General features: G+C 40.4%; 1 protein-coding gene across 2 annotated transcripts in view; it reads left to right on the plus strand.

Moving 5' to 3' along the window:
• The window catches only part of tmeff2a (transmembrane protein with EGF-like and two follistatin-like domains 2a), a 99,270-nt gene that overhangs the window by 40,763 nt on the left and 33,158 nt on the right, over positions 1–25,349 (plus strand). For both annotated transcript variants that reach the window (XM_041057497.1, XM_041057498.1), the window contains exon 4: positions 9,772–9,798. In XM_041057497.1, coding sequence (XP_040913431.1) covers positions 9,772–9,798 — 27 coding nt within the window. The remainder of the gene's footprint in view (positions 1–9,771; positions 9,799–25,349) is intronic.

The raw sequence follows: 25,349 nt of genomic DNA on the forward strand, positions 1-25,349 counted from the left end.
ACTGTCCTGCTTTCCATTTCCCTCCTTCAAAATCCCATTAGCAGCAACATAACGCAGTGTAATGGATATATGTCAGCTCGCCAGTGCCAATACTTGTTTCCCTGGCTGGGATGAGAGATATCATGAAACAGACATCTCTGGGGGAAAACTTTGTGAAAAAAAAATCTTAGATGTAGTGTTCATGATGTAACTTTACCTTTCCACTCCTCATATTAATGGATCAGTGTCAAAAAACACGGAGCCCTGCAATGTCCATTTTGTACTTTTTATCTTATCACATGATCTTCATCAGCAGATGGAGTTTCCAGAGGTGGCATGATATTGTCCAGTAGATTTTCCAATCCTGTTTTGGTCTGTATGAAGTCATGAGCAGAACATCATTTTCTTTAGGTTCCAAATTTTCCAAAAAGCTAGTCACTGACTTTTGTCCATCTGCTGTTTTGTGCTATCTTGGAAGTTAACAGTAGGTATGTCAGGTTAAATTAGTAAAGCTGAGGGATATAAAACCAAAACAATAGGCTGAAAGACACTATAGAGCTTTGTGATAATCCTCTGCAGGTTCATCACTATAAATAGTTCCTCTGGCATTAAACATAGTCATTTGCCCCCTTATTAATATGAAAATATTGATCAGAGCAGCTTTAAATAATGGATGACAAAGGAGGTCAGCCCTCCTCCCTCAAGGACACCGCCTTCAGGTCTGGCAACAGCCATACACAATGCTGTTAGAGCCAGCCTGAAGAGAGGCGTCAGCAAGGCTATAGCGGCCTACAAGAGAAAAATTGGGAACCACCTCACCAACAATGACCCTCGGCGGGTGTGGCAGAGCATCCAGTGCATTACCAAGTACAAGACCAGCAATCACACAACTGTCGAAGGTGACACCTTGCGGGGAGAGGTGCTTAATTGTTTCTTTGCTCCCTTTGAGGTGACAGCAAAATAGACAGACACAACACCTCCACCAGCATCCAATAGCCGCATCCTCACTGTACAGGGGCATGATGTGAGGCATCTGCACAGAGCAGTGAACTGAGGAAAGCTGCTGACCCTGCCAGGAAGGAATGTGCAGACCAGCTTTCTGAGACCTTCACAATAATCTTCTACTTGTCCCTGACAAAATCCATCATCCCTCCTTGCCTGAAGTCTGCCACAATCATTCCACTGCTGAAAAAGATTATCATCAGTGGCCTCAACGACTACTGCCTGGTTGCACTAACACTGGTCATCATGAATTGCTTTCAGAGGCTGGTCCTGCAGTACATCAAAGCCAGCCTCCCACCCTCCTTCAACCCACACAATTTTGCCTACAGAGCAAATAGGTGTACAGTGGATGCCATTGCTACTGCTCATCACGCTGTACTGACCCACCTTGAACACCAGGGGTGCTATGTGAGGACTCTTTTCATAGATGTCCTTTATCACCGTTATCCTGGGCAGACGAGTCACTAGACTAGACTAGACCCCTACCTTTCATCCACCCTAACACTCAGCACCAACATCCCACAGGGTTGTGAGTTGAGCAGTCATCTCTATGCCTTCTACAATCATGACTGTGCCCCCACACATCCCATCAACACAATAATGAAGTTTGCTAACTTGACTGTGGTTGGACTTTTCTCAGGAAGAGATGAGACAGCCCACAGGGATGAAGTCCAAAGACTGGCAGTGTGGTGTTCAGAGAATAATCTCATCCTGAATTTCTCAAAAGCTAAAGAACTCATAATAGACTCCCAGAAGAGTAGTGCAGACCCACCACAGCAGTCAAGAAGGCGCAGCAGCAACTCTACTTCCTGAGGATTTTCAGGAAGCTGCTGCAGGAGAAACTGCTGGTGTCCTACTACTGCTGCTCCATCAAGAGTGTGCCGACATACTGCATCTCTGCACGGTACCCCAACTGATCAGCAGCGAGCAGGAGAGCCCTTCAGAGGGTCATCCATACCACCCAGAAAATCACTGGCTGCTCACTGCCCTCTTTGGAGGACTCATTTAGCTCTTCCTGCCTCAGCAGAGCAGCCAATGTAGGACCCACCTCACCCTGGACATCAGCTGTTTGACCTGCTGCCTCGTAGATGCTTCAGGTCCCTTATTTCACAGAAAAACATACTTAAAAACAGCTTCTACCCCAGAGCCATATGAGAACTGAACACTGCTAAACACTGACACTGACTGTTTGAGACCCACATGACTATCTGCTCTACAATACTTAGTTACATTTATAAAACGCTGCACTGATGTTTATATTCCAAGTGCACATTTGTATGTATATATTTTTAACTGCACTACAGGTACATTGAACTCAAATTGAATGCAAATGTGCAATACCTCATCTGCTTTTTTAAAATCCTATCCTGCTGTTGTGTGTCTGTTAGAGGTTAGAACAAATGTATTTAAACTCTTTTGCATTTTTAATTGCGGTTTATGTGGAATGCATCATCTGGATTGCTCTTCATTTTTGTTGTACTCTGTTCAACAATGATGAAGGAATCTATCTAAATGCTCAACTATTTTCTTTCTCTTGGTTTTTCAGCCAACATGAACAGGATTTCCTTAAAGTGCTCAGAAAAAAAATCAGATTTTTTGACATGTGGGCAAACCCCATCTGCTGGTGAAGATCATGTGATATAATCAAAAGCTCAGAAAAGCAGTCTTGTTGTGAGATTATTTTCTAAACTGCTCTTTCTAATGCCAAAGTCAAGAATTAAAGCCTATGTACTATGGGAAGCATTTTGAAATGAATTTCAGAATCTGAATGAATGTCTGTTTTTTTCAAAGGACAACTTGGATATTGTTAAAAAAAAATCTATAAATAGTTTAAAATTAGAAAATGTAATGGTTGATTTACAGACCCACATATCAACATTTGGACATAGCAGTCAGTGTTGTCCACACCACACCATGTTATAGCCACTAATGTCAGCCACTGAGTACTGAAGTGCAATTAAAATGGGTGTTATGACCTGCCTCAGGTAGCTATAACGAAAGGGAGACACAGCACGGCTAACAATTACCAAAGGATATTTTGTTAAACCAGATTAAACTAAATCAAAGTGCTGAATTAAATATTTACAACATGGGATGTGGTAATTAGCAAAGTCAGTGGTGTGTGATGCACGAGTGAAGGATGTGAGTGCTTTTGTTTTTCTGTAAGGTAAGGCAAAATGTAAAGATAGCTGAAGACAACATAACCAAACTGGGATGTGGGGTGCCTGTGGAGAGAGGCAGAGAGAGTGGTCAGACTGCAGCCAGGGCTTATGTAACCTAGAGCTCACTGATCACCACAGGTACCTCCTACCTGCAGAACAAGCACAGATACTGGTTAGTACCAGATAAAACCCCAAGAGAACCCCACAGGTCATCACAATGGGGTTAAGACACGCAATCACCTCAGCAGTTGCTGATAAGGAAGAGTGTTAATTTTGCACTTTACCTATTTAATTTTAAATCTTTACCTATTGTAACCTATCTTGTTACATTACCATATCTCTTCTGATGTTTACTGTACATTGCAGACTTGCAGGATCTTTCTCAATGTTTACCAAACCAAGCAGCCACCTGACAGCACAGCTTTATGTGCTCTCATTAACCCTCTTGGCTCCTGAGGCCAAGAGGCCAGACGCTAGAGTCTGCTGTCATTCCAAACAGTAAACAGGAGGCCTGTTGAGTTGCCAGTTTCATGCTAAGTGACGGCACTGAGGCATAGGCAAACATGATTAGATACCATCGCCTCTTATTTTGTGTCCCCAAGGGAAAGCTTCTTGTAATGGCTGCCCTAGAAAGGTGTGCATGCACAATACTATAGCACAGAGGTTTAGGTTTGTGGCATCACACAAAGTGGGTTATTTTAGCCTATTATTGACTGTTTTTTGCAGTTCAACATCTGTCAGACGACAAAGCTAATTTACACTTTGTTTATTCCAGTTCATTCCAGTCTTTACTATCTTCGTGTCCCTGACAGATAAGGATGCTCTGATTTAGAGGTCGATAACAGGAAGAGCTCTCAGTGGTACAAAGCCTGTGAAAGTTGATTAGCACAAGATGGTACCACTTTCCTATCACATCAAATGCTAGCCCAGCACAGTGAGGATCAGTTAAGCATCAGCTTAGCAAAGTGAAACAAAGCAAGCAGTCTATTTTCCCCAAAGGAGAGAGCTAAGCTAAGGCAACTGCTCACATAGCATTTTCCAACTCAGTTCACAAAGTGAACAATATATAACTTCCAGGAAGTCATTAAACGGGAAGGTGGCAAAGGGTTTAATTGACACGTTGTTAAAATGTTGATGACATGTTTAATCACTGTTTTGTGTGACTGCATTGCCTGAGCACTGGCAGATGACACCAGCCATATGTTTGGCTGATGATTTAAGAAGCACACTCTGGGTTATCAGCAGAGCCGGAGCAGAATGAGAGTCAGCCAGTACATTATCAGAGGGATGCTATGCAGAAATCCATCCTGGCGACAATGTTGCAGCATGGTCTATGTGCAGTGTGTCTCACATGCAGTGCAAGAGAAGTCATCAATGTGCCACTTTAAGTAATGATCACCTAATATGAATGTTAACAATCTGTTATTATTGGGAGATCTTTTTTTACATTTCTGTGTGTGGCAACTATATTATTGTTATTTCTATTGCAGATTTTCCCAATCATCTCCTTACAATGAGTAATGGGTTCTTAAAGGAACACACAATTCTGTGCCAAAGTGAGAGTAGCTTTAGTTATTCCACATGAAGGATTTCTGTGTTTGTGTTTCTCTCTGAGCTCTTCTTGGCTCAGTTTGAAGAAGGTGATGTGATTCTTGAATCAATCAGGATCTGGCAATGGCTGAATCAAAACCTGACGACGGTTCTGTGGTGGTTTGCTTGCTGCCGGGCAACTGTAAACCAAATGTGATTAAACCACATCGTGAAACATGTTAGAACGTGACATTCATGATCACAGTGCTGACAAAACAAATTAGCCTCAGTTTTTGGGTGTTAAACTCTCAATAAATAACATCCAACATGACTGTTAATAAAAATCTCTGTGATGGAACATTTTCTGCATGAAAGTGTTGATATGCAACACCCCCATCTACTCCTCTAACTCCACACCCCCACTTTCCACCTCCCTACATAAAGGATGCTCTATTTCCTCCACTGGCCCTGGATGTAATTTGTGTCTTGCAGAATCATCCAATAAGGATGTAATTTCTGGCGATACTGAGCTGCTTGAGACTTTAAACCTGTAAACTAGTCTCTAATGGCAATCAGGGAGGAAACTTAAACTCCAGCAATTCTGGCAAACTATAGCTGGATGTAATGATGACCAGTGGGCCATCTGCTCTCTTTAGAAAGCTATTTGGTCAGTAAGATAGTAAAAGTTCTTGCTGAATCCTGGCATCCACCAGCCTCTGTGGTCAGTAGATTAAAAGACCCCATTTCCTGCTGAGTTGATGTGATGTTCCTATCAAGTTGTGCTTTGATGGAACTTCATTTCAAAGGTGCAAAAAAAACTTAGCTCTACATCACCCAGGCAGCCCCTGGAGCCTCAAAAGCTACAAATATTAAAGATTTATTTATTGTAGAAATCAGATTCAGAATTGAACATCAGATATGAACATACCACAGCTCAACATCACAAAATGTAAGGGGATAAACACAGTCTGTCTCTCTGTGCTGTTGGAAACATTACAGGTGGCTTGTGTTTGCGTGTTTGTCCAAGTGTATGTGTGCCACATATGTGCATTTGAGGATTTGAAGTTTTTCTACAAAGAACAAAGTGGCCATGCCAGATGACCTGTCTGTGTCACAGACGGGAAAAATCCATTACAAGTGTTCACAGCGAAGACAGCCTGTAAGAGGATGAGCATCTTTTTTCATATGCATAAGTGCTTGTATGCACAAAACTGTGTATCTGCATGCAGCCATATCCTCTGCTTAAGCCTGACTTTCACTGCTTATTTACAGTAGAAGGTGGAAAAGTATGTTCATGTGCAAGCAGGTAGTGATGTGTGTATGTGTGTATGTGCGGTATGTGTGCAGTGCAGTACAACCTCTGTTGTAAGCAGCACTTTAAGGTTAATAACAGTTCTCCTAGAAAGCTCCTCTCCTTCTTTCAGTTTCTCTTCTAATCAATTGCTCCAAAGCTAAAAAGACAAAATCACTTCTGTCGTCTAGTGTCTACGGAGGTAACCATTTCCCCCCCTTGTGGTAGTCCTCCTCTGCACTCTCACTCACTCTTCAGTGCCTTTCGCAAATTGTGTGGTATCTCTTCTTTGTGACCCTTCATTTTGCAGACAGGTGGGTAAAAAGAAAGCCTGTGCCTATCTCCCTTGCCATTTTGTTCTATTTTCTAATGCCAGTCTTTTTCTCCTCAAACCTCTGCCCTTGTACAGATACTAAAGGTTTTTATTGATCTCCCATGAAGCCCTCCTGACTTCAGCCTGATCCTTCAAGCTAAGCCTTTTCATGAAACACTGCACATTCAGTGTCCCTCATGTTCCAAGGTCACTGAAATTGTGAAGATTTGAAAGGAGGAAAGACAGTAGAGGGCAGTTTTCGTGCACAGTGTGCTTGGATTTATTTTTATTTATTTATTTTTTATATTAAAGATGCCCTGTGGAGCTTTCTTGTATACAAAGAAAGTTTCTGTTTCTGTTTACATTCAGTGTTCCTTACCAAAACGCGTTGTGTGTATCCTTGAGGTCTTACAAATTGGTTGGATGTATCTTTCGTCGTGACACACTTGGAAAGCAAATGTTTTTCAATACGTACCGCTACAGTGCACTGTATACGTTTTTTTTTTTTGTGGATTTGTCTTTTCAGCAGTTTTGAACTGCAACCTTAAGGACGCAATGGGGGTGGCCTTGCAGGGCACTATAACAAAATCAGATCAGTCTTTCTGCTGTGAGAGTTTAATTCCCTACCCTTCCATTCATTATGTAGCTCTTACACCAAAATATGCTTTATTTCACTGAAAAATGGGGTGATGTGCATTTTCTTGACCTCTTAAATGGATTTTGCTTTATTCATCTCTTGCAGAGTTCAATCAGCATGAACTTGAAATGCACCTTACCTTCGCAACTTCCAGGGCGTCCTTGTTAAAACATAAAGAACAAGTGTTTACTTACATTACAATGAAATTACATCCAATGCAATAAAATTGCATCAAAACCGAACATGACACAAACAAATAGAACAGTAGACAAACATAAGAATAGTGATAAATCTCAATTCATTTGCAGACATTGTGAAAGAATTGAGAGTCTTAGGTCTGTCTTTAAAACAAAAATAAAATAACCTTTTTAATAGTTTTTAAAACCTCTTTATTGATTTATTTAAATAGTATGGCAGAGAGTTTTATTGAGATGTGGCTCAATATATAAGTTTATATTCATAGCACCGACCTTTGAATCGATGCAGCATAATTTAACCTCTTGTCATCTGCCTTGTTTGATCATTTTGAGCACCAGAAAATAAAATCTTTCAATGCAAATAAACTTGTTGTTTCATAACTGTTACACAAATGTGAGCAAAGTTAAGTGGATGCCTTTGACCAGAATTCTGAGCAGGATTTGAGTTGACACATTACTGTGGCTTATAAAACCTGCAAGGCCACTACACAAATACAGTGATACTGAACATATCAGTAAAATGTTCACAGACAACGTATTTGTTTTCCACCACAACGTCTTATCTTGCAGTACAACGTCCACTTGTAGTGACAACAGCAATTAAACTTTTTATGGTTATGCTTAGACTCTCACAGCTCTGTGAGAGCTCTGGTTAAGATTAGGGAAAGATTGTGGTCTGGTCTAAGACAGAAAAACTTCACAGTGCCTTTGGACACAACATGTTTATTAATATTTAATGAAAACCACCATCTTTCCATAATCTTAAAAAAAAAACACACACACAAACGAGACTGTGGGTCAGTTCTGGCTTGACTGTGGCTTTACTGACAGCAAGTCAACTTTATTGTTTCAGTTAGTGGATCAGTTTAAAATCTTTATGAGCCATTCCTTACTCCCTCATTTCATCCAATAAATTAACCTCAAAACAGATGAGTCTCTATCATCTGTTCACTTTGGACCCAATCGCTTATCACCATCCCCTGTTTTTCTTCAGTTAACTGTACTGTAATGCAGCTTTCAGCCCCTGATACTACTGCTAACTCTCAGACACCAACTTCTCCAGCACCATCTGCATCAAGACTCCACCAGAAGACTCCATCATGCTGACTCATCCCCAGTTTTGGCCTTTGGAAATTTTATTGACAACCTTAGCTCCATAAATTATAGATTATTCAATTTAAAGCCACTATGTATAGAATCTTTATGTTGTCAGTAGAAAAATATGACTGGTTACATTCATACTGCACATGCTTATCAGTATCTTCTTCCTCCATTGAGGGGGAAAGGGTTGCAACATTCATTGCATGTCACCACAGTGTATTTCTTGATTTTACCACATCTACTCACCAAATCACCGGACTGAGATTAGTCATTATACCATAATTAAAATGTTAGATAACTTGTCATGGTTGTTCAAATTGGCAAGAAAATAACTTTGGGTGAAAAGTTAACTAAATAAGAAAAAGAAATGCATGGACACTAGCTGATTTAAAACCAAAGTGCTTGTTCATTAAGAAGCTATTATTCCACCCACAAATAACTTATTTTCCAAAAGTTAGCCACAACTGCAGTATTAAGGGACTGAATTATTCAGTGACTATTAAAAAAAAAAAAAGAGAAAAAAGAAAGAAATCAGTCAAACAAAAGAAAAATAATTCAAAAATATCAGAATTTTAAATTGGCCACTAATTTAATTCAGCTTCCATTCTGGAGTCAGTTCTACTCCACTGATTATATCCAGACTTTGACTGGTTGCTTTGAGAGTTAGTTTCCCCTGGCGCAGCTGACCGTCTGCTGCACTGACCTCAAAGAATCATCACACTGCCAACATGTTTTTGTCCCAGAAGAAATGTATTTTATTGAACCAAAGCTTAAGTCATGAAAGTATCAGTATCAGGACAGCTTGCTCGTCAGACTCCATTTGTTCTAGAGCTATGGGGGCCCCAGTTCTCCAGACAGTGTGTGTACCTCTTCTTATAAAGCCTCCTCACTTGGGTATTCATATGGAGCTGAGCTATTATCCCTCCACGGTCCTCTGAGACCCTGCGTGATCTCTGGCCCTGTGCGTTTTAGCAGATCGTTTTATGCCGCGGCTCAAGTTACACCGGGGCTGTTCTTCAAAGTGCTCATCAGTATCCCTTTCACAACCATAATTGTTAAACAATCCAGTGAGCTCAATATGTTTGAGGGAGCTTTACACAGATTCAGTGGGAAAGCTGTGGAGAAGAAGTCGCTGAGACACAAACACTCTGACAACTGGAAACAGAGAACATTCCCACAGCCCAGCCATGGAAAGGTCTACAGTTGCAGGGGTTATCATCAGCTCGCTGTTGCAGAATAGGGAATATTCATGACGCTCAAAGCCTTAGGGCATCCTCCATCTCACTATCATCCTCCTTTCTGGTTGCCTGCAGTTTTTTTTTGTTTTTAAATCTGACTCTCTGTATCACTTTCTGCATTATCTTTAGAGAAATCTCATCTCGCTCAAACGCACCCGCAAGCACACAGTGTGTCTTACTCTTCACTCACACATACACTCACTAGCAGATATTCAAATAGGCCTAGGCGCACACTTGCATATGCAGACACACGCTTATTCAGCTAATGTCTGTGGCTGTGTGAAGCCTCTGGTTAGTAACTGTGTTTGTTCTCCTCTGCAGATGTCGGCTCAGGATCAGGAGACGATGGTAAGATTACTCACCACCACCTCCTCCTTCTCCTCCTCCTCCTCCTCCTCCTACACCTCTGTTGTAACAACACATGCACTGCTTTTTCATGTATTTCTTCGTTCTCATTTTCCCCATTCACTGAAACTGTGTTTTGCTGTAGCACTGCACAGCCATGCAATAAACAGCCGTGAACTGCACTAAAACAAAGGAACGTATATGCATTGTTGAAGAAGCAAACAAGTCTGACTTAATGTCAGACTTGTTTGCTTCTTTAGGTTCTATAATGAACTTACGCTGCACATTAGAGTCATTTCTCTCACAATTTTGCTGTTTTGGTTCACACTCAGCTTTCTCATGCTGTACATTTTGTCCACAAAGAACAGGTGTTTCTATTACTTGGTCCAGCCCATTTATATCAATGTCTCAATAGCAGAAGCACTATATCACTCTGTATAATGCAACGCAGTTCAACAAACTCAATCCGCCAAATTGATCATACAGTTGAATCGGCACCTTTCTGAAACAGTTTCAACACAAACTGAACATTACAACCTTCATGAATGAGGATTTATTGCAGTAATGTTATATTAGACTTAGCTTTAGCTAGATGTACCTAACAAACTGGCAGCTGAGTGTACATTATTATGCCTTTGTGTAAATGAAGTTTAAAACAGCAAAACCTTTTTCCAGTTACATTATTAGCTTTGTAATATCCATTTCCTTGTGTTTATTATTTTTTGCCAAAGTCACGTCTGCCTTTGCGTGGTGACTGCAGGGAGTGTTTACACAGACAGAAAAACCTGTCAATCAAGTGATCTTGATTACATCATAAATGAAGAGTTTTGAAAACGGTCTTTTCTCACAGCAGCTGCAGTGAAAGATAATGCATCTCTGAGAGAAAATTAGAATGATAAAATAAGTGTTTGTGATGGATTTTCTCTCCAAGCCATTTTCAACTGTCTGCAAGCTTATTTTTATACCATCGTGGAATCTGTGGCCTGGGAGGCAGGAAATTATTCTGAAAAACTGAAAGTATGCTTTGGAAAATGGCCAACCATAACTCATGTATTGTGTTCAAAGTTGAATAATTTGTAGTTTGTGCTTTGTGCATTAAAACATGCAACATTATTGGCACAGTCCTTAAGGATCCCTAATCTCAAACTAATTAATCTGACGAAGGCTTTTTCCTTGTGTAACTTGGAGTCCCAAAAATACAAATCCATATACACAGCACATGTGCACTGCCTCTGTAACGGTCTCTGTCAGGGCTTGTTTCAAAAAGACTTGTAAAGACAGTGCAGACTTGCATGCACTCTCTTCAACGTTCTCAGATTGTGCAAGTGTTACAGTTTCTCCTCCTCACACTGCTTAGTGAGAGTAACAGAGGCTGTTTTCTCAGAATAAGTGTGTGGACAACGCTGCAATTAATAAAAGCTGGAGCAGAGAGAAGATACGAGTTTGGAGCGCGTCATAAGTGTGTGAGAGTTTATTGTAATAAGATGGAAAAGAGCTTAGGGCTATGGGTGACTTTTTATAAATAACTTTTCTGAGTAACTAATCACGTAAAACCTTCAGCTGATTAATAATGTGTCATTCAACTACGACTCTAATTTGTTGGCTAATTGACTAACAAGACTCAGCTTTAACGTCAGCATAGACAGCACACAGTCGGTAGTCGAGCTCATCTGTCACTCCATGTTTGCATGTCTGCACGTATTTGCATTGTCCGTCTCTTCTCTATCTGTCTCTTCTCCTGTGTGTTTACCCATGCAGTTCCTTTATTAACTCTTGTGCATGGAGCTACACCAAGCATATATGAGAGAGAGATGGGGAAAGAGATTTACCCCCCCACACACACACACAAAAAAAAACGGCGGCAGACGGATGAACGAGCGGAAATGAAACTGGTGCTAGGTCAACCAGAGAGAGGGAGAATGAGAGAAGGAGAGGGTGGACAAAGAAATGGCCCGAGGAAAGTCGCAAAATAGATAACAACTGAGGAAACAGAAGGCGAGTGATACGCAGAGAGGGAGAGCAGACGGCGATAAGAAACAGTAAGGAGGAACAAAATGAAACATACATTTTTATGTATGTCCTCTGAATACAATATTCAGAGCATTTGCTGTGCATTATGTTAAACTTAATTATCTGAAGAGGGTCCTTGTTTCGCAGCAGGCTAAGAGGCATACGCTAGATTGTATGGTCACACAAGGATAGTAAAAACTGGCATCATGGTTTATTTCTTTTCTTTTTATTGCATCAAGTAACGCCATGTATGTTGGGTTGTATGGTGGATCACACTTCCTTTACTGCGCCTTCACGGCGTGAAGTCCAGAACAAAAACAGTAAGGAAGAGAATTACACAACAACAAAACATCAATAAAACAACAATACAATTTTCATTAAAGAAATAAATAACCAAAATACACTTTTTTTGTAAGTTATTCTAACAAAGGATGGCCTTGCAGAAAATCCCATAATGGCAGTTGACAGTGATTTTCAAATCCTAGCTTAGCAGCTGTAACTGTGCATAGACCTGTCACACTTTGGATTTCTCAACATGGGGCCATAGGAAGAGCTTTAGTTTATGGTGTTACACTTTGCTGCTATCAGAGCGTAGACTAACCTCAGCCTGAGATAGAGTTACATCGGTTAGTCCTTATCCTAAAAGCCTTTTTCTCTTGTAACATGAGAAGTGAAACATAATGTTTGAAAATATGATCAATAATCTGACCTGCTCAGACCTGTCAGACAGGCAGCCAAATGGAGTTATTCATGGCCAGATTAACCTCATAAGGGAACCCATTATAGTTGATATTCTATTTCAGTGGTGCAAATTTCTAAGAAATTTGCAATTAATAAAATTACATAGCCAGAAATACAGTAGAGTGAATGTGGGGCTTTTGTGGTCCCATGAGATCTGGGGCCCCAGGGCAGCTGCCTACTTTGCCTAGTTGGTAATCCAGCCTTGGGTTTTCCTGATCATATGTAATAATATTTATATTAAGTATCACCCAATACAAGAGTAATGCAGATTCTTTGTATACACGAGTCCAAGGAATTGGATTTTAAATGCCACACTCCATCCATTATGTCTTTAGAAAATAACACAGGGTGACAGGGTTTATTGAGCAATCATTGTAAAGAAACAAAGAATTCACAGGATATGTCTTGCATAAATGTCATTTGTCCCTGTGCAAGACCATCAGGAGAATCACAAAATGTTAAAAATAAAAACATAAAAATAAAGTCAAACGCTACCTGCCCAGTGAAAAGTCCAGAATGAAAATGGAAGTTTGTAAAATCTTACACAGACCATTCTTTACATGATAAAGTGTATACATTTTATATTCAAATACATTTACACTCTATAAAACTTTAGGAATCATAAGGAAACAAAAATATATGATACCAGAAATGTTTCCTGTGTCCTCCAAAGTAAAAGTCTCCATGTAATCCATATAGGATTCCACAGGGATTTACAATGCCCTGTTCCTAATATAGTGTATGACAGGGACTACTTTAGATGGCATAAAAAATTGCTAGTGGCACAGCAGAACCAGCAGAATTGGATCGTGATGCATTAGGCAGGGGAAGGGTGAAGAGTCTAGTGTCATTATGCACATTAAAATAGGCTGTCATCCTCTAAAAACAAGTTATAAAAGGTTTTCTCTGAATATCCCCACGAAAGCCCATTATGAATTCTCACCTTCTGAGACCTCTCAGTGCTTCAAAGTGGAAGCCTGAGAACTGTCCTTATTCTCAAACTGTCAGATAAATCTGACGAATCGATCATTCAGGAGGAAAAGAGACAATTAAGAAAAAATAGCTCGGGGGCAGAGAGGGTATTTGTGCAGTATAGGAGTGAGAGGGGAGAGAAGAGGGCAAGGACAAGAGGAGGAGAAACACAAACACACCCTATAAAGATAGAATCATAGCGGAGGTCAAAATAGATGGAGAGATACAGTAGAAGAGACGGAAGGAAAGGAGGAGGGGACCTGGCAGAGGTGGAGGAACAGAGCTGCTGGTGTTTTATGAGCAAGGAAGAAGGTTAAAGAAAGTGGTTGTAAAAGGCGGGTCGGACTCCTATTGAGAAAACCAGCAGTGGAGAGCCATCCTGGTAAAAATCAAATGTATTTTAATGGCCAATGATAAATCTACGAACATAAAACTTGGGTCAGCTGGGTAGTTTCCTGTTTCATTGGCTGTATAGCCTCTGTGTGAATGTGTGCGCAGACTAGCTGCGATGCATGCATGTGTGCATTCATTCTTGTATGAGTGCCTTTTATTTGTGTTTTTTTTTTTTTCATCTGATAAGTGAAAACACAAGTTCACTGTGGAGGGAGATGCCCTTATGACATGAGTCTGGTCACGTGGCCCCTTTAGTCAGAATCAGACATTTGTCCAAATCAAATTGTACAGTAGAGAAATTGAATTGCGCTCACATGATCATGGAAGTACAAAGGACAACCAAAGCCTTAGATATTGGACTACTGGGTGGATTGCCATGATGCTTTTTTTGTAGTTGATCGCTATGTGGCTGGGAGCAAGGAAGAATAGCAGATGCCTGTTCTTGTCTAATATGTTATCAGTAACAACATCTAACATCAGTGATACCATCTTTGCAGACCAGTAGCTAACACTACATCGGCCCAGCCCGCTCTGTGCAGTTTCAAGATTATCGGTCTTTTTAGCAGTGTTAACCACTGTTACCATCTTAGTTTAGCATGACAGCATGCTAAAATGTCCTAATTAGCACACCCTGTGAAGGTAAAAGTCAAACTTTTGACTTTGATGTTGTTAGAGAAAATGTTAAGGATCAAAACCAAGAATGTCTGTACCGGATTGCCTGGCCATCTAAAAGCTGGTATTTCACTCTGAATCACATGATGGAGCTAAAGGAAAAAGTCAGGGGGATCACCAAAGTCATTAGGAAACATTGTCAGGAGACTACGAATATCTGTCCTTGCCTACCTTGTAGACCTTTGACCTGCTGGTGACAATAGAGGAAAAATCAAAGGATCACCAAAGTAATTAGAGTTCACCCTCTGGGGACCACAAATGTCTGTACAAATTTTAATGGCACTCCATTCATTATTATTATTTTATACTACACCAAAGGGCTGGGCTGACAGACTGACTAACACTGTCATCCACAGAGCACATAGAGTTGATCTGATCACTAAATACCTCTAAACCATCTTTATATAGAGAATACAGCCTGTTAAAATGTTAGTTTGCCAACCACTAACTTTAATTATTCACTATCTTTTTTGAAAAACCAAAATGTACTTTAGGTCTGTGTTTTCTTTATGTCTCCTTCAGTTCAGTATTGAATATCTGCTTTTTGAAAAATCCTCTAGTAGGCCTGAATTAGCCCCAAATAGAACCAACTAGAACACTGCTCAGGAACCAAGTCCCAAAGTCAACGATTCAAACCCTGTCATGCTCTGTGGGCTACTGGCATTAATGTGACCTAATTTTACTGCTGCAGGGTAACTCTTATCTAAATTAAGTGCTTTGTCAAGGTCAAAAAAAGGTGTCCTGTAACTTATCAGAGCCATTTTTCTGTTTGAATGGCAAAAAAATGAGTCCATTATGAGTCTTTAGTGGCAGGGAGAGAGCATCGGTGCTGTCTGCAGTCTAATTACCAGTATTTATGGGGCATTCTTCTAAGTGTCTCTCTCAGTCTTTTCAACTACCTGATTTCCTTTGTGTGTCTCTCTAATTATTTCCTGAGCTTTGTTTAGGCCGAGACATTTTAAGCACTTCAGTACGATCAAGGATATTAAAATGACTACCCTGCCATTCTGTCACTGTTGATGATACATAGCATCTCCAGATAGATAACAGTATTAGATTTGTATTTATATATTCATGTGCCCATGCACCACGCCCTGTCTCCTCTCTTTATTTTGAATTTACTTTTCTGAGTGTTGACTAATGAAAAGATAAACACGGCACTTGGCTTAATTGAAATACAATAGCCTGGTTGGGGTAATTAATCTAATGATCAGACCCACAACACTATGGATTTGCAAGCACTTCATTAATTTGAATTAAGGGCGAGGATCTACCATGGTGCAATTATGAATTCAATTTCAATTGATCTCCATCGGCCGGTATGCAGCAATGGCCAAAAATTATTATACGAGGGAGCAGTCCACACTTTGTTATTGTATTGACTCTCCAAATATTGTGCTGCTATATATTCAATATCCAAAATCATGGAAGGATTCACAACAGTATACTAAGCACTAGGCCTATCATTACCTAACATTAAGAATGATGGACAGTATGCTCTGCTGTGCTGATTCTGGCCCTCTCTCAGTCTTTGGTATGTAGGAAATAGATGTTATAGCATACGACCAAGAGCTGACCTCATTTGCCTGGTTTGACTTTGGAAACTACTGGAAGTCAGAGTAGAACACAATAGAACAGTGTAGAATAGAATGGTGCGTTGCTGAGGTAAAATAACTGGCTGACCCGCGGTTCTCTTGGTGATTGTTCCAGATGTCCATTCCTGCTTTAGCAGCCTCCACAATGACGAGCTGCTGGCCCAGTCACACTGCTATTGCTATGGTAACCAAGTTAGAGGTTTAGGGAAGTGAGTAATCTAATCTTCCCACTTTGTGGCATAACGATAAGACTCGCCATCGCCAGCCCACTCGTGTGTGTGTGTGTGTGTGTCCTGTTTGGTCATTCTGTGCTGCATGTCTTACTCACACATACACACACACACACACAAAAACACAGACACACACAGAACCAATCTAGCCAATATGTTCCACCCTAATAGGCAGGTGAAAGCCGAAGGGCAGATAGGCTTCCAGCCTTGTTGAAAAGTCTGAACCCTACTGACGTTGACATTCTGCACCAATATCCTCAATATTAGAGGAAAGCTCTGCTCTCAGAGTTGGAATTGCATGATGTTTTTGAACTCCAAAAATTTTATCACGTACAGAAATCTTTCTCAGTTATTATGATCACAACAATTTTTATTTTTGTAGTCTTGTAGCACAGACGCTCTTCTGTTGGTGGCAAAATCAAGGTCAAATGTCTTCAGACCACCAATTGCTTGGGAAATTTTCCACAACTCCACCTTGCACGATTTAAGTCCAATGTCAAAATGACAATCTGGCCCTGATGTGGCAAAGCCAAATGTAAGGCTGTGCAAGCTTATGCAGTAAATGAATGTGTGCAGGAGACCAGTGTTTGTGTCTTGCTTAACCAAGTGTTTTAGTTGACTAACCTCAACCATACCGTAACCACAATCCTTCCCTTTTCCTTTACTAAAACATTTGCATAATTAATAACATTCTCATTGAAGGTCATTTGGGGTTTTGCCGAATTCTTTCAAATCAATATCTTTCTACATGTTCTCTCTACAAGTTGTTCCACTTTTGGTTACCAGTGATCTAGAATGGACTCTGTGACGTAACACTGTGTTTGTAAATGGTAATCAGGGTGTGTGACATGTATCATAGCTTGGTAGTATTTAGAAACTGATAGAAGAGGTTAAAAATTAAATCAGAACTCCTTATAGTGGTCAGTTGAAAAATCTTCTACTTCTAAATCTGAAAAAAAAAAATAGAATAAAATAAGTAGCATAAACCTAAAGCAGAGCAGTATTTTTTGAAAATGTTATGTTATTCCTATAAGCTTTATAGTTACAGGACATGAAGGACTCTGTTTTCTGTAGTGACTGATTGTGCAAGCACACTTCTAAGTGCAATATAATAACCCATAATTTACTGTGATCATGATTCCTAAAAATGGCTAATGCAGCTGCCTGAAAGCTAGTTAGGGTAGATGTATAAAAAAAATAGAGACTGCGGTATAACAAGCTCTGGTACAACAGAGGTTGGCAGAGTTTTGTGCAAAAGACTCTTCTGCCTAAAACATGCAATTTAAAACACTGATATTTTAAACCCAGCAGCTTTGTGCATGATACACATAACCCAGCTTAAGGCGTGTCATTCCCAATGTGGCTCTGCTAAAAATAATGTTTTCATTGGTACATAAGTCACTTTGGATAAACAGCAGGATTACATTTCACTGAATTTATATTCAGATTCACACTGATGATGGTGAAACAAAGATAGGTTTTGTACAACATGTTGCATGCACAAACAGCCCTACTTCTCACAGAATACAGAATGTGGAAAGGAAGGGCATATAAGGTTTACTGTAATGTACATCAAGATAAAACATATCTATCTGACGGTCTCACAGAGCATACGTTAAGAGCAGAGCACATGAGAAAGGCTTGGCCGATAAGCCTTTATTTTGGCACAGGGATAACGTCATAATCTAGACCGAGAGGGATAGGATCTGCAAATGAGATAGAAGCAAAGTCGTTAGATCCCTTCATCCACACACATCCACCCGCTCCCTCTGCCACTCTCTCCTTTTCCATCTCTCACCTCTGCTGCTTTTCCTTTTCCTTCGTCTCTCCACGGGAACGTATCCAATCATGCGACTCTGAAATTATTATTAAAAATTCCATCGCCCGTGTGTGTGTCTGTGTGTGTGTGTGCACAGCAGGGGCTCTGAATGAGATGAGGTGGGGTGGGGCGGCAGCGAGGTTCAGACAGTATCTAGTGTGGGGAGAGAATGTAAGCGGCGAGTGGCAGCCGCCGTGTGTCAGAGCTATCAGTGGAGGTGGGTGAAAAGTGGGACAGAGGCTGATGAGAATAGCAGGGTCACCTTTGGGCCAGCCCTCACTCTCACCAGCATCAGGGATTTTATTGTCATATATTTTTTGTCATTCTGAAAATAATGGAACAGGACTGAGATGGAGAGTGGCGCGGGAGGGGAGGAAGATTGCGCCAAATCAAGGCCCACGGAAAGAGAGGGATGTACAGATATTGGGATAGAGAGATGGGAGGATTGGACTTTTTTTTCTGTAATGGCAGGGTTTGACTGGGATTAAGAGAGGGAACAGGGGAATCAGGTGGGCACTTTAGGAAAGAATTTGAGCACCTTGTACGTCTGTGTGTGTGTGTGTGTGTGTGTGTCTGAGGGGGTGTTTTCGCAGAGGGATTTTAAATGGCTAGTGTTGTGAATTGCCCCTTACAGTATGAGCGTAAACTAACAGTCAGCAGTTGTGAGCCTTCATTATCTGACTTGGAAAAAATAGAGAGTGAAGGTGAACGTATAGTAGCTGTTCCTCATAATGTCAAAACATACAGCGGATAATAAAACAAATGACACATTGTATCTTCATCTTCCTGGAAAACGTGACGTACTATATATCAGCTCAGTGATATCCAGTTATATTGTCCCATAACCATTTGCTGTATACACACACACTCTTACAGTGTAACTGTCATGGCTGTAAAGAGTGCACTCAGGGAAACAGATAGGATGTCCCAGATAAATGAGGGCTCATAATCCTTCATGCAGCAGCAGTGGAGACATTCGCTTGCCCTTTTGGCCCTTCACTGGGGGATTTCATGTCATGCCTTCTTATGTAAGTCTGATAAAAACATTCATAATGGTGTAACAATGTCTCGTCTCAGCTCAGTTTCTCTGTGTCTGCATTAAAAATACTGTTATTATTAACACTATTACTACTGTTTTGCCCAATTTATTCTCAACATCACAGGTTTTCAGTCACCATGGTGATATGCTTGTGAGAATTTTTTTTTTTTTTTCTAGATAGTGGATACCAGCTCATGCTCCTTTTACAGTTTCCCCTTCCCCAGATCATTTCCACAAGTTACAGTTTGGTCAAGTCCCACATTTCTATAATCACGCCAGCTGTCATTTCCTTTGTCACCATCGAGCTAGCACAGCTCATTAGAGACTGCCTGTGCCTGGATGATGCTTGCGAAGCAATTTGAACTACGGGCTCACAGAGATAGGTTGGCCTCAATTCCGAGTATGAAGAAAGAAGGAAGGAGAGAGTTAAGAAAGAAAGAAGGAGAAAGAAAGATGAGGAGTCACATTATTGGTCTTATGGTCTCTGGTGGGTCATTCTAGCAGGGAGAAGAACATTTTCTCATTTGCTTGAAGATAATTGCAGCAGTGAGTATTCTGCTGATGCCCAGTTAAGCAGTAACCCTGAACAGGTCATTTTATATGGGGGCTATATTCAAAGCTAAGGTGTAATATCTGCTGGACACCACCTTATTTGTTTGTTTTTTGTTGTCTTATTGTTCACAGAAACCACTGACATAGTAAGCCATAATAGTATGGCCGATGGTTACAGTTATTGACCCAATGCAGGACTCTATTTAGGGCTGCAACTAACAATTATTTTCATTATCAATTTAATCTGCTGATCATTTTAATTGCTCAATAAAATGTCAGAAAAAAAGCAGGTGTATTCAAATGTTCTCAAAATACAGTTTGAATCATCATAAAGAAGAACAGCCATTTCTTTTTATTGACAGTACAAATGAGCTTTCCACTTACTCTCCAGAGCCCTTCAACAGCTTTGTGCTCCATATGTAAACATCTGAAGGCTGTTTATTTATGAGATTCAACACTCATCTCAGGACGTGTGGGCGAATCCCTCATGGCATTAAAGTGGGGGGAAACACTGTACGTGCTAAAGGCTTTGTGTTTTGAGAGCGAAACTTATATGTTGTGCTTTGTGAAAGCTCAGTGTGGCTCGCAGTGTTGAAATGGTGGACTAGCGGCAGAGGGACAGTTGATGTGTTCATGTATTTACTGATGGATATTGCATCTATTGTGAGAAAAGAATTAGCTTTGAATGACACATTTACTGATATTGAGTAACATGTTATTTAGAAAAAATGGCTAGACAAACTTTTTCAACATATCCGACATGCTTATGTCTGTCTGTCTGTCTGTGGACAGACTTTGTCACCGCACCATTGTGCAAGATGCAGTCACAAAATGTTCAGGTGTGTAGTTGAGATCACAATGAAGGCTGACTTGGTTGGTGTGAGTACGGAGCACTTATGGGTCAAAATGTCAGTGCCATCGGCTGCTGTAACTCGAAGATGGTCTCTGGCTTTTTTGAGTGTGCATACTTAAAGTCAATCTACCACTTCTCTGTAAGTTCAGTCTTTTTTTTCTCTCTCTCTCTCTTACCCGAATTACCTTTGAAAAACCTTGTATGTTTAATCAACTATGATGTGCAGGTAAAGATAATGGTGAGCCTATTAGTCACATCCTGTCCTGAAAGAACATTTCTTTAGGTTTCTCTTGGTAGAGAAACTGGTATGGCTTTTTCACTTCTTGTTGCATTTATTCCTGTAAGGCTATAAATGTATATGTAATATTTTTTTTTTTTTCAAAGAGGCTGTTATTCTTTATTGTTCAGTTCATTCAGCACACCACTAACATTGGACCAAAACGAACAAACATTTACACCTCCTCCACTGGTCTGTGGTACTTCACAGTGTCTGGTCCCAAACCTTTTGTCAGAAAAGAGGAGGGCTCGCTGAGGGCTAGCAACCCTGCCCTGTAAAAACCTACTTTTGTTACAGAAACATTGACATCAAGGCAGACTCCAATGCTGGTAGAGGAAGGTTCCTCACCAAGAAGTGAGGAAAAAATTTCAAAAAATTGGTAATCTTGATCAGGCAAGGCTGTTTACTGAATCGGCAAGGCAAATGCTTCATTCATCCAACTAAAGAACATTTAGAACTTCAAAGAAATCAGCCAGCAGATGAAGCTCAGGCTTTTCAGCTCAAGGATCGAGCCTATACTACTCTATGGACAACTCCCTGAGGCAGATCATGAACTTCCACTGTGGAAGAGGAAATCATGGGAAGATGACTGGGATGGAATGGCCACACACCTCTGAAAACCAAATGTCAGCACTACCAGGCAGGACCTTAGATGGAACCCCCAAGGCACAAGAAAAAGAGGTCGGCCCAAGAACATCTGGCATATAGACCTCACAACAGACATCAAGCAGAGCGGGTTGGCATGGAAACAGCTGGAAAGGAAGGCCTAGGACAGAAAACTCTGGCGGACTGCGGTCAAAGGCCTATGCTCCATGAAAAAGGAGTACTAGTCTTGATATGTTGCATTACTTGACACTACAGTTTTGACACCAAGTTGCATTTTTCATTAGTCAATCTTCACAAGTGATGTCTATTGAATAGAGGAAATGTTTGGATGTGTGTTTGTGAGTGGTGAAATGTAGTATTATTCTTCGGAGGGAGTTTGGTTTCCAGTCTTTATTTAGTCTCACTTGTTTTTCTCATAATTATTATTTTTATGTTTTTCAAATGTTTGCACTGATTTTACTACATTTTAATCATGGAGATAAGTTAATGTTACTGTCACTTAACTAAACACAGGTATAAAAGAATGGGCTCATTAACAAGTGACAGGTTGATTATTAACAAGCCTGTCCATAGTTTGCTTATTGTCGTTGAGTTTTCTAATCTTCAAACTGTGCCTTTTCACTAATTGATACCTTGAAGACCAAGCTTCACAGAACAAGTTGCACACTCTAGGCGTCACGTTGAACTTGCATGCACCATGTATCCTCAGCATGTCACAAATTGGGAGAAAGCAAGGAAGTGCTGGATAGCTGTTGTTTACAGGTCTGCTGTGTGTAGGTGTTAATCGTAAGGCCACCATTTTTATCTTTTGAAAACTGCCAAAGTGACTGTAAAGTCACTTTGGTGTCTAATCTTCTTTTCTCTGTTGGAATAATGCCCTGGCATATTTTTCCTTCCAGTGTTTTTCACTGCTGTGGAAACCTCAGTCAATCCAAGAGCAGACTTGTCAAAATTCACTGGCAGAATGTAGAACTCATGTTTTTTGCAGTCAATGCATTTCCATGCAGTGAAATCAATAATTAAACTAAAATTGTGCAAGACTTTTTGAAGCAAATCAACAAAGTGCTTTATAAACAATGCGTACTTAAATCAATAAAAGTAATATAACTAAAAAATAATAATGATAAAGATTAATATTGGAGAAGGACTGGTGTTTGTTTATAGAGGCTGCACTCAGTTTGCTCTCCATGAACTAACTGTATGTCAGTTGTGTGTGTAATATAATGGTTCAAGGTGGACACGTCTTCCAATGTCAGATTCAGTCTAAATCTGAGCTTGGTTTTCTTAGGGAATAGAGATCATTTTATGACTGATTTAATATTTAAAGCTGCATTAATCACTAGTTTTATATTAATACTGTATCAAATAACAGTGCAATGTTGCTCATAGTGACAAACCCACAGAGATGGACTCTCAAATGACGGGTTATTGTTGTATTGGTTTTTGTTTGGTTTTATGGCCCACAACTTCACTGTTTTGATTAATTGTCTCTGCTCTCAGAGGATTTTCAGCCGGAGCAGGCTGCTGTTTTCAGCTCGGCACCAAACAGCAGACAAAGTTAGCAGCTACCTGGTTAACATAGCGTAGAACTTAGCAGGTGAAGGCCTCAAGGATATTTACAGCAGTTTCAGGAAGTATTCAGACCCCTTCACTTTTTGGATACATTATTATATCGTAGACTTAATTTTAAATTGGATAAAATGGATAAAAATCCCATTTTTGCCCATCAATCTGCACTCAATAACCTACAATGACAAAGTGAAAACATGGACTTCTGAAATTCTGTTTGAGTGACTGTTGGGCTCTTGGTTATCTCCCTGACCAAAGCCCTTCTTGCCCCATTACTCAGTTTGGCCAGACGGCCAACTCTAGGAAGAGTTTTAGTGGTTCTGAACTTCTTCCATTTCCCACTAATTAAAGCCACTGTGCTCCTGGAAACAGTCACATCTTAGTTTTGTCCTTATCTGTGCCTCATCACAGTTTTATCAACGGGGTCTACAGAGGGTGGGTTATTTAGTGTAGACTGCTGGACAAAAATGGCAATTTCATTCATTTAAAAGCAAATCTATAGCAATGAAGTGAAGGGGTCTCAATGTAAAAATCCCAGTTTGCTAAGAGACCAAAGCAGGTTTAAGCAGACTCATGTCTCACTTCTTTTAATAGTAAAATATGGACTTCATATTATGTTATATGTTGTGAGGATGCACAAACTAAATTTTCCATATTATAATTTCCTCCATTCTCCCTTTTCTCCAGCTCCTTTCCTCTTGTCTGGTCTGGTTTCCACTTCTCTATTCCCTGTAGCTCTCTCTTTAGCTCTGGCCAATCCTCTCTGGTGGTCTTGTGCACACAGGATTAGCCATTAGCTCTTAGTTTTCTCTTCCTCCTCCACCCCTGAGACCAAACACTGCCACCACTCACCCGCCACCCGGCTGTCCAAGGCTCCTTTCCAACACTCAGCAGTGTGAGATTGGCCCCACAGACTAGTGGCGAGATTAGACGTGGCATAGTGGGGCTCAGCGGGCAGCCAGCTGACACCAGTGCAGTCAGTACGGAGTAGTTTCAGGCAGGAAGCTGACATTTCCTGAGATTTTCTGTCACCGATGCATAATGGAGCAAGCAGGTGATGGGGGCAGAAGGGGCATTACTGTGCCAAGATGTGTGTGTTAGCTCAAAGAGAGAGGGGAGTGACTGCTCAAAGCATCAGTGCATATGTTGTTATACAGCAAAAAAAAAAAAAAAATTCCATCATTGTCTTGCTTTTGTGTATCAGCTGATACCAGCATACATCAGAATATTAATCATCTGTGTGTTTCTGTTGAGCTTGAAGATTCCTTTGAGCTTAGGATGTGTTCTGATTGTTCAGGTCTATCCTAATACAATAGTGCCGTGCCATATGTAATTTCAAAGCCACTGTAGTTCATTCCCTCTCTACGTATACTGTGAAGCAGTGTGCTGGTAGCACAACTACACTGTAAAAGATAGGAGACAAAATCCACAGTCTGTATAGTCAAAAATGTGTCTCAGTTAGTCCAATGAAGTTTTTGTCTTTTTACAAAAATTCTTTTCATCGTTTCTTTGCTGAGCTGCAGTGGGAGGATGGGACCATTGTTGCAGGGACTCAATACGAGCAACAAACTTACATGTGACTGTCAGCACTTCATTTGTCCAGTTTAAAGAGCTGAGTGTGTTTTTGCACATAACAAAGACTATGGAAGGCTGCGGCATAACTGTGAACTTTGTGAATACACTTTAAAAATACTACATGCAGTCAGCCTTTGTTCACATACACTCAAGAAGACACACACAATGTATTTGTATTGCTTTACCTATGAAGACTTTCACGTGTAAATCAACAGTAAGATCCCCCTGCCATATCATTCATCCAAACATAATGATTACTTTAGTCTCAGCCCTCTTCCTTTTGCTCCTCATAGCTATAGAAATTCACACAATAAGGCAAAAATAAAAGCACACACATTTGCACTTTCTCTCTGTCTTTCTGTATCTTTTCTCTCTTTTCCTCTCTCTCTCATTTTGTCAGCTCTTCCTGCCTGAGGGACTCACACACACACACACACACAGATTTAAAGGGTCAGTTTGCTGCTTTTTAACATTAAGCCTGATGCTTTTGGGAAAGCATTAAAAAAAAAAGATGTAAAACTTTGCCCTAGAAAACTCTGCAGAGACTAAGTAAAATATCTGTCAGCTGTCTGTTACAAGATAACACAGTTCAAAGCCACTGGCTGAGGGTTATGCATTACTTAAGCATATGAAAAAAAAAGACTTTTATTA

This window comes from Toxotes jaculatrix, chromosome 15 (genome assembly GCF_017976425.1).
Source record: "Toxotes jaculatrix isolate fToxJac2 chromosome 15, fToxJac2.pri, whole genome shotgun sequence".
Classification (NCBI taxonomy): Eukaryota; Metazoa; Chordata; class Actinopteri; family Toxotidae; genus Toxotes; species Toxotes jaculatrix.